The sequence below is a fragment of the Caloenas nicobarica genome, chromosome 24 (assembly GCF_036013445.1).
Source record: "Caloenas nicobarica isolate bCalNic1 chromosome 24, bCalNic1.hap1, whole genome shotgun sequence".
Taxonomy (NCBI): Eukaryota; Metazoa; Chordata; class Aves; order Columbiformes; family Columbidae; genus Caloenas; species Caloenas nicobarica.
The window spans coordinates 4,776,803-4,785,690 of NC_088268.1; the positions used below are offsets into that span (position 1 = coordinate 4,776,803).

Consider the following 8,888-nt stretch of genomic DNA (forward strand, 5'->3'; position numbering starts at 1 on the left):
ATTACTCGCAAATACCACAGAACTAATTAGTATAGTAATTAATTAATACGAATTTGCATATTTGCATGTGCAATTAGTGCAGTGGAGTGATTACTCTGAAAATGAGAAGTTGGGCTTGTCAGATGGTGGCGTGAACTGGAGTGGAAAAGCCTCGTGCAAATGAACCTGGGCGGCGGCGGCACGCGGCGGCACGCGGTGACACCGGCCCCACGCCGGGACGGCGCGAGGCCCCACGGGTGGGGTGTTGGGGGGTGTCGGTCCTGGGGACCCCCCCCAATCCCTGGCCTGGCCCTGGGCCCCCGCCGTGGGGACCGCTCCATCCCTCGGCCATCTCCATGGCGACTCATCGTGCCAGGCGCGTCGCCATGGCAACGGGCCGGGCCACGCAGCCTCGCCATGGCGACTGTCGTCATCGGCGCCCTGTCACCATGGAGACTCCCCCCCCAACACCCAAATCCACTCCCTGCCGGGCCCTCTCCACCCGGGTGTTGGGATTTGGATGCTGCTGCCTGGGCTGGGGGTCCCCACAGCCACCCAGGATACGGGTCCCCAGTGTCCCCAGGGATGCGAGGTCCCAGAGCACCCCGGGATGGTCCCCCTGGTGCCAGGGACAGTGATGGCAGCAGCAGGCTGGATCAGCCCCCAGCGGCTGGGGGCCTGAGCCACCCCCCAAGGTGGGCATGTGGCACCCCCAGCCCCAAATCCAAACCTTTGCCAGTATCACCCCGGTCTCCCCTCACCCATGCCCCTGTGTCCACCCTCCCCGCTGAAGCCAGACACCACTCACTACATTTTTGGGAGGGCCACCAGCCGCCTCCCCCCTGGTTTGGGGACACCAGCGCAGAGGGGCGCAGGCAAGCGGGGCAGGGGGGCGATGGAGAGGGACAGGGCTGCGGGCAGCCCCCGTCACCCCCACACGCCATGTCCCCCACCATCGCGCCCCACCAGCTCCCTGAAACAGGCCCGAGCGGCCGCCATCTGCCGCGGGGGGGCCGGTGCCAGCGGCGCTCGTTCGGCCGCGCCATGCCCACGCCGGTGGCACCGCCAGCCCCTGTGCCACCCCCACCAGCCGGGGCAGCCATGGAGGGACGTCTGTCTGCTCCTGGGGCTTTGTGACGTCACAGTCCAGTGGTGGTGATGTCATAGCCCATTGTGACCTCACCCAGGGTGGCTTTATTACCTCAGCAGCAGCCACTGGTGGCACAATGGCAGCTCCCACTGGTCGCAGGTCCCAGGCTCCCAGTGTCCCCAAAGAGCATTTGACCCCGGCAGCGACAAACCCAGTGACTGCCAGGTGACAAAGGATCATGGCGGGAGGACAAGTCCCCTGGGGCCACCTGTCTCCCTGCCCCAGGACCCTCCGTCCCCAACCCCACAAGCAGCCACAGGTCCAGCATTTTCCCACTGGACAACTCCCAGGGTGTCGTTTGCCTAATTAACACCACGTGTCTTAAAACCAGCTGACGAGCCCCTGGCCCGTGAGCAGGAGTGGGTGGTCGGGGGGGACAGGCTGGGGGGGGACAGGACATGGGTCCGGCTGCCCCGGGGGACACCAGCCAGGGCGGGTAAAGCAGCAGCCCCGCGGCGATGGGAACTTCACATGGCACCAGCATCACAGCCCCAGGGCCCACACAGCATCTCCCCGTCCTCCTGTAGCGAAAGAAGAAGGGGTTTGCTAAAAGCCTCCCCAATTCCAGCTGAGTCAGGACCACCCCTTTCCTCCCTCTGTGCCTCAGTTTCCCTCCACCATCAGCTTCCTCCTTCCAGGCTCCCCAACCCACCCATGAGCCCACGGTCCCCACCTCAGGGACCTTTAGGGGACAGGCAGGGCACTCACACCCCCGTTTCCCAGAGACCCCCAGCCCGCAGATGGGTCCCTGCTCACCCAGCGATGTGTCCCACGAGGGAGCTGCTCCGGGGAGCAGCCTGGGGCTACTTTGTCCCCGAAGGCAGCAGGGATGGGGACAGGGACGAGCTCAGCTCCAGCTCCGGCCGCTCTCCTCCCCTCGGCTGCCATTCCCCGGCGGTGGCTCCGCCGCGCATTACCGCATCCATCTCTCCCAGAAATATTGCAGCGCGGAGCTGGCTCCATCTGGCAGCACGGCCCCCGCCTCCCCCCGCCACCGCGCACCGGGAGACGCCGGAGACGGCTCCTCCGCCCGGGCCCTGGACGGCTCGGTGCCACTGAAGGGGGACGGGGACCGCGCTGGCGAGGGGGACAGCTCGGGTGTACCCAGGCCCATGCTGTGGGGACACGGCGTGGCCTCGCCACGGCAGCCGGCTGCGGTGCCGCACACCGGCCCCACGCTGGGGATGCGGCAGCCGGCTGAGCCCCAGCAAACTCGCCACACACAGGGGCCCCGGGAGCCATCCCGGGCCCAGCTGGCTCCCAGCCGGGTCCTGGCACTGCCCAGCACCCGGCTCCCACCCCCGGCTCCGCCGGTGCCAACCCGCTTCTGTCCCCCCACCATGTCCCTCTGGATGCCACATGTCCCCTGGCACCCACCTCTGGGCAGGGTCCCCATCCCCGTCCATCGCCTTCCTGCCGGAAGGGACAACGAGGAGGAATTTTGGAGGAGAAAAGAGCTTCCTTCAACAGCCAAACGCCCCGCTGTGCCCCCCCGGGGGACCCGGCTTGGGATGGCCGGGGACCAGAGGCGGCCGTGCCAGGAAAGTTGGTCCCTGCACACAAGGACCAGCAGCAAGACAAGGACCACAGCCCTGGGGTCACCGGGCTCAGCCCCCCCAGAGCACCAGCACACAGCCCTGCCCCTGCTCCCCCGGCTCGCCCCAGGTCCCAGGGTCACCCCCACGTCACCTCTTCCTGCTGCCCACGATGTCCCCAGGGGCGGGATCCTGCTCATCCAGCCCCCAGGCTGCGATGCTGAGAGCCCCGCTCACCCCCCTGGGTGACTCCCCGCTCCGAAGGCACCTGGGGACACCCCCAGGGAATGGGATGGGGCTGCTCCTGCCCTGCTCTGCCCTGTGCCATCACCGGCTGCAGTGGAGGGGACAACACAGGGGTGGCACTGGGACCCCTCCTCCTGCCCACAGCACAGGCCGTGTCCTGGCACAGGCCAGCCGGGGGCCCCCGGCCCCCCCCGGCCCCAGCACAATGCAGCGGTTTGGGTTTTCATCTCCACGCTCCCCTTTCATCTCCTCTCCCCGTTTCATGTCTCCACTTTCTTCTCCCTCCAAGCGCTCTGCATGCTGATGAGCCTCACTCCGGCGCCCACCCTTACCGCTCACCGGCTGCTAATTAGACGGTAACGGATGCACCAGGCCAGGGGCCTGTGGCTTCACCCCTGCCCCTGTCCTTGTCCCCGCAGAGGCCAGCCCTGCCGCTCACACGGTAGCATCTCCTCAGCCTCGGGCAGCCCTGGTGCCACCATGGGTACCCATGGGCTGCGAGTCCCGTGTTGGGAATCGGGGCATCACCAGCTTCGCTGCCCCAGCACTGAAGTGCGGCCAGGCTGGAGAGGGGCTGTGTCACCTACCTGGGGTCCCCTGTCCCGTGAACCGAGGGCAGTGGAGTGGGGACTTACCCAGAGCTGGTGGGAACAGGCAGCACTGGCGTGCAGTGGGTACCAGGTGAGGGTGGCTCCTGGGGCACGGTGATGCCCACCCGGCAGCGCCTGCAAAATGAAGATGGCAACAACAGAGGGAGCTGAGCAGTGCCACAGGGAATGGCTGCGATGGGCTGCAAGACTGCCCAGGGATCGGTGCCCCGGCACGGCACCGGCACGGCACCGGCACGGCACCGGCACGGCTGGGGTGGGCACTGCCTCCCCATGGGCCAGCTCCAGCCCAGGTGCCATCTGCTCGGTCACAGCCGTGAGTGACAACCAGGGGGTTCGGCAGCGTGCAGGGGGGACACTCGCAGTCGGTGGCGGCCCCTCTGTCACGTGCCAGCCCTGACACCTGCACCGGGGGAGTGGGCACCGCCACCATTGCTGGCACAGCCCTGGCAGCCGGGCACGACCAGCCCTTTGTCTGCGTGTGGGCACAGCCCTGACCGCCACCGCCACCGTGTCCCTGACGTGACCAGCCGCGGCCGGCACGTACTGATGTATGGCACCCTGCACCCGCTGCCCCTTCCCCTGCCCGTGCCCCTCAAGCCAGGCAGGTCCCGGCCACCCTGGGCTCGCAGGGACAGAGGGGATCCATGGCACGGGGACACCTCAGCACAGAGCGAGGGCCTGTGGCTCAGCCACAATGGCACAAGGTGACAGGATCCGGCTCCCAGGGACAGAATGTGCCTGTTCCAGGCTCCCTGGCCCTGCTGCTGCCCGCCCCATCTGCAGGAACAAGGGAAATGGCAGCAGTGATTTCTGGATGCACGTGTGCTATAGTGGGGATGGAGCCGCAGGCTGGGGGGTGACGGGGCGCTACCGTGCCGGGCGTGGGGCCGCGGCAGACGAGGAGGTGCCTGGCAGACAAAGGCCCCATCGTCTGCACTACGGCATGGCTGGGCCTCCGCTGCCGGCACCGCGGGACCCGCATCCGCAGGAGCTTGGACCCCATGTGCATTGGGGAGGGTGTGCGTGTGCGTGTGCATGCGTGTGCAAGCCTGAACATGTGTGTTTGTGTGCGCGTGTAGGTGTGTACCGAAGGCTGGCTGCATCTGTGCATGCCGGGCTGTGCCGTGGGGTTGCAGAGACAGGCTGGCACGGCTATGCAGCCAAGGGGGTGCCGGCGGGGGCCGTGGGGTGGTGGGCAGTTGGATGAACCACATGCCGCCCGCGTGGGGACCCATGGCCCTGCAGCCACCAGCCCTGCCTGTGTCCACACCTGCAGCCCCCTGCACACACCTGTGCGGCCAAACTGGGCATCGCTGCCACCACCCCCACCGCCACCACCACCACCTCCCCTGGGCCCTGCCCACAGCCCCCAGCCCGCGCCAGGCCCTTGGCACCGCGGCCATCACTCTTCGCCTGGTGGCTGAGGGTGGGGACGGACCTGGGCGAGCCGCTGTGGTATTTTGCGGCGAGCCGCAGATGCCAGCTCCCAGCAAGAGTCCCCACGGTGTCTCCCCCCTTGCCCTGACGCCCGCCGGCTGCCCCTGGCACGCTCGGCCTGGCCGGGATGGCCGGTCTCCCTCGCCGCCCTGCCGCTGGCTCCATTGTTCAGCCCGGCCCCGCCATCGCTTGCATCTCGCTCGGGTCCCATTTTGCGGCGTGTAGGCAGAGCTGTAGATTTGGAAGAGGGTTTTTTGTTTTTTGGGGCTTTTTTTGTTGGTTTTTTTTTTTTTTTTGAGTACAGAGTGACAGATGGCGAGTCCTCCTTCCCCAGAGAGACAAATCTCCCTGAATGCAAGCGCATGTCAATCATTAGCTCTCATGTGATAGCTCTCGCGCATGACGTGCCAACCATATGGCACTGGCAGCAGAGCTGGTACCCCCTTTGCTGGGTAGAGATGCCACTCTCGCCTCCTTTTGGATAGAGGACTGCAGGAGGCTGGAGCACCTCAAGGAGCCGCGTCCCGGTCCCAGAAGATGCTGGGAACAATGAAATAAAAATTCCTCCGGTCCGCCCGAAGGTGAGTTATGTAAGAAGTGGAGGGCTGGGAGGGCAGCGGAGGAAACTTGAATGGAGAAAAGGCAACTTCCATGTTGATTTTGTTTCTCCGCCACGTCTCGCCCTTTTTTCCCCCGTCTTTCGTTCTCCCCCGGCCCTCGGTTCTCCCGCTCCCCATCGGCCCCACAGATGGGTTTTTCCCCACGCCCCCCGGAGCCCCCCCAAGGGGGTTGTTGGGGCTTCGTTCCCCCCGCCCCCCCCCGTTGCTGGGCGCGCCCGGGGCGGCTCGGTCCCGGCGGGACGGAGCGGGCAGCGGCGGCCGAGCGGCATCAACGAAATCGGCGCGGAGCCGCCTCGCCACCGCCCCCGGGGGTCCCGACCCGGCGGAGCCGCCTCCCCGCTCCCCCGCGGCGCCTCCGGCCCCCGCCCCGGGCGGTGCCCCCCGCCCCGGCCCCACCGCGCTTCCCGGTCCCGGGGGCGACACGGGCAGCGCCGCCGCCGGCGACCCGCGCGGTCCCCCGGGGGGGGCCCGGTCGCGGCCACCCCCGCCGCCCCCCGCCACCCCCCGCCGCACCACCGTTTGATGCCACCGCATTTTACGGGCCGCGCTCCGGTGGCCGGGTGTCCCCCGGGGTGGGGGGCTCCGGGCGGGGCTGACCGGGCCAGAGGGGGCACCGGGGCGGGGCGGCGGCCGCGCCCCGGTGCTCCGGCCCCGGGACGGCGGTGGCGGAGCTGCGGCCGGAGCCGCTCCGCGCCTGCGGCGGTGAAAAGTTGGAATCGTCAAAGAGGGGCCGGCGGCACCGGACACGGCCCGTGGGGCACCGGGGGCGGGGGTGACCGGCCGGGCCGGTGGCGGGGGGGCTGGGGGAGCCGGAGCGGCGGGTGCAGGAGAGGGGGCGCGGGGCGCGGGCGGCGGCCGCGGGGAGCTCGGGGGGGGCGGCCAGGGGCTGCGGGAGGGGGATCGTCGCCGCGCCCCGAGGGAGCCCCGGTGCCCCCGGGGTCGGGCGGCCGGGGCGGGCGGCGGCAGCGGGCGGCCCCGCGCCCAATTCGTTTTCGCCGGCCCCGGCGCCGCGGAGCCGCTCCCGGGGAGCGCGGAGGGGGGGAGCGGGGGGGGCGGCGGGGCCGCCGGTAACGCCTGGCTCTTTGCCCCCCGCTGCAGCCACCATGTTGACGCGACTTTTCAGCGAGCCCAGCCTGGTCCCCGAAGTACCGAAATTCGCCGGTTGGGCCGAGGAGTGCGAGGAGGATGCCCGCAGCGAGAAGGAGGAGCGGGCGGGGAAGGGCTGCGCCCTCCCCGAGGAGCCGCCCGAGGGTTCGCTGGGGGAGAGCAAGGAGGAAGGGGAGTTAGGCGGGGACGAGGAGGAGGAGGAGGAGGAGGAGGAAGGCTTGGAGGAGGCGGAGGGCGAACGGCCCAAGAAACGCGGCCCCAAGAAGCGCAAGATGACCAAGGCGCGGCTGGAGCGCTCCAAGCTGCGGCGGCAGAAGGCGAACGCCCGGGAGCGCAACCGCATGCACGACCTGAACGCGGCCCTGGACAACCTGCGCAAGGTGGTTCCCTGCTACTCTAAAACCCAAAAGCTCTCGAAAATCGAGACCCTTCGCTTGGCCAAGAACTACATCTGGGCTCTCTCCGAGATCCTGCGCTCGGGCAAACGGCCCGACCTGGTTTCCTACGTGCAGACTCTGTGCAAGGGGCTGTCGCAACCCACCACCAACCTGGTGGCCGGCTGCCTGCAGCTCAATTCTCGCAATTTCCTCACGGAGCAGGGTCAGGAAGGCGGCCGTTTCCACGGCCCCAACGCCTCCTTCGCCGTGCACCCCTACCCTTACCCCTGTTCGCGGCTGGCCGCGGCGCAGTGCCCGCCCGCCGCCGGCCCCGGTGCCCACGGGCTGAGGACACACAGCTACTGCGCCTCCGCCTACGAGAGCCTCTACGGGAACGCGTCCCCCGATTACAACAGCTCGGAGTACGACGGTGGGCTCAGCCCCCCCCTCTGCATCAACGGCAACTTCTCCCTCAAGCAGGACTCTTCTTCCCCCGACCACGACAAAAGCTATCACTACTCTATGCACTACTCGGCGCTGCCCGGTTCCCGGCCCGCCGGCCACAACCTGGTCTTCGGTTCGGCGGGGATGCGCGGGGGGGTCCACTCCGAGAACATCTTCCCCTACGACATGCACCTCCCGCACGAACGGGGCCCCATGTACGAGGAGCTCAACGCCTTCTTCCACAACTGAACGCACCCCCCTGCCCCACAACCCCACCGAGCGCCCCACTCCCCGCCCGGCCGCCCCGTCCCCGAGGTGTGGGGGACACGCGAACACCCGCGGACCGGCCCCCGGGGCTCCGCCGTGGGCTTTGGTGCAATATGGGGACCCGGCCCCGGCGGCGGGTCCCCGCGCCCCGTGGGGACAAAGTGCTTTTTTGGGAGGATTTCCCCTTTTCCTTAAGTTATTATTATTACTGAGTATTTATTTAGTTAAATTATTATTGTTGTTATTAGTAGTAGTATTTCTATATTAATTTATTTTTTATTTATTATTATTATTTCCCCCGAAGGGGGGGGCGCCCAGTGGCGGCAGCGCCCGGCAAAGCCGCCCCCGAAGCCCGGCCCGCTGGGTCGAGCCGCGTCGTTTCCTTTTTAATTCGTTTTAATATATTTGTATTTATATATATTTTTTTTCCCTTCCATTCCCCCCCATTTTGGGCTGTTTCTCCCCTCCACCGCCGTGACCCCCACACTCCCCACACCCCCCCCCCGGCATTGGACACCCGCTGCCCCGGCCCGTGGGAGCGAGAGGAACCTGCGCTGCGGCGCGGAGCGAAACTTTCCGAAGCAATAAAGAGGCGAAGGGAGGAACCCACATTTCTATCTATGCAAGCAGGCCCGGCCCGGCGGACGCTCAGAGATGCACTTTGCTTTGGGGGGGCCCCGGCCCCGCTCCCGGCCCCGGGAGCTCCTCTCGCAGCGCGTGTGTCAGGACGTTTTTTACCTGTTTTAAAAAACTTGAAACGGAAAAAAAAAAAAAAAAGGAAAAAACCCACAAAAAATTTAAAAAAATTATTAAGAATAACCCCCAGTCCCGCGGGGCCGCCCCGGTTTTCCCCAGCTATGCAAGCGGGGCTCCGGGGGAGCTGGCGGGGCTGCGCCCCCCACGCGGGGCCCGGGCCCGGCCCATGTGTCTTCGTCCCGGTTTGCCGCATTCCTTCGGTCGGGAGACGCCGTAAAGCCGAGATAACGCTTTTTAAATTATTATTTTCTTTCTTTTTTTTTTTTTTTTTTTTTTTTTTGGAACCTGCCCGCACCACCTTCGAGAAACCAGCATTTTTAGAGACCAGGGAGGAGGAGGAGAATTTCTGAGAATTGTTT

The 8,888-nt window shown here is 66.8% G+C and overlaps 1 protein-coding gene across 2 annotated transcripts; it reads left to right on the forward strand.

The window, feature by feature from the left end:
* Positions 1 to 1,982: 1,982 nt before the first annotated feature.
* NEUROD2 (neuronal differentiation 2) lies at positions 1,983 to 7,755 on the forward strand. Of its 2 annotated transcripts, XM_065651244.1 has the most exons (2): positions 1,983 to 2,015; positions 6,874 to 7,755. In XM_065651244.1, the coding sequence occupies exon 2, from the start codon at positions 6,958 to 6,960 to the stop codon at positions 7,753 to 7,755; it is 798 nt and encodes a 265-aa protein (XP_065507316.1). In that variant the 5' UTR covers positions 1,983 to 2,015; positions 6,874 to 6,957. The 2 variants fall into 2 exon arrangements, with proteins under 2 accessions (XP_065507316.1, XP_065507315.1); XM_065651243.1 differs by lacking the exon at positions 1,983 to 2,015 and having other exon boundaries at positions 6,682 to 7,755.
* The last annotated feature ends 1,133 nt before the right edge of the window (positions 7,756 to 8,888 follow it).

Coding starts and splice junctions, on each gene's coding strand:
- NEUROD2 (XM_065651243.1), top strand. CDS start 6,682: ATGTTGACGCGACTTTTCAGCGAGCCCAGCCTGGTCCCCGAAGTACCG.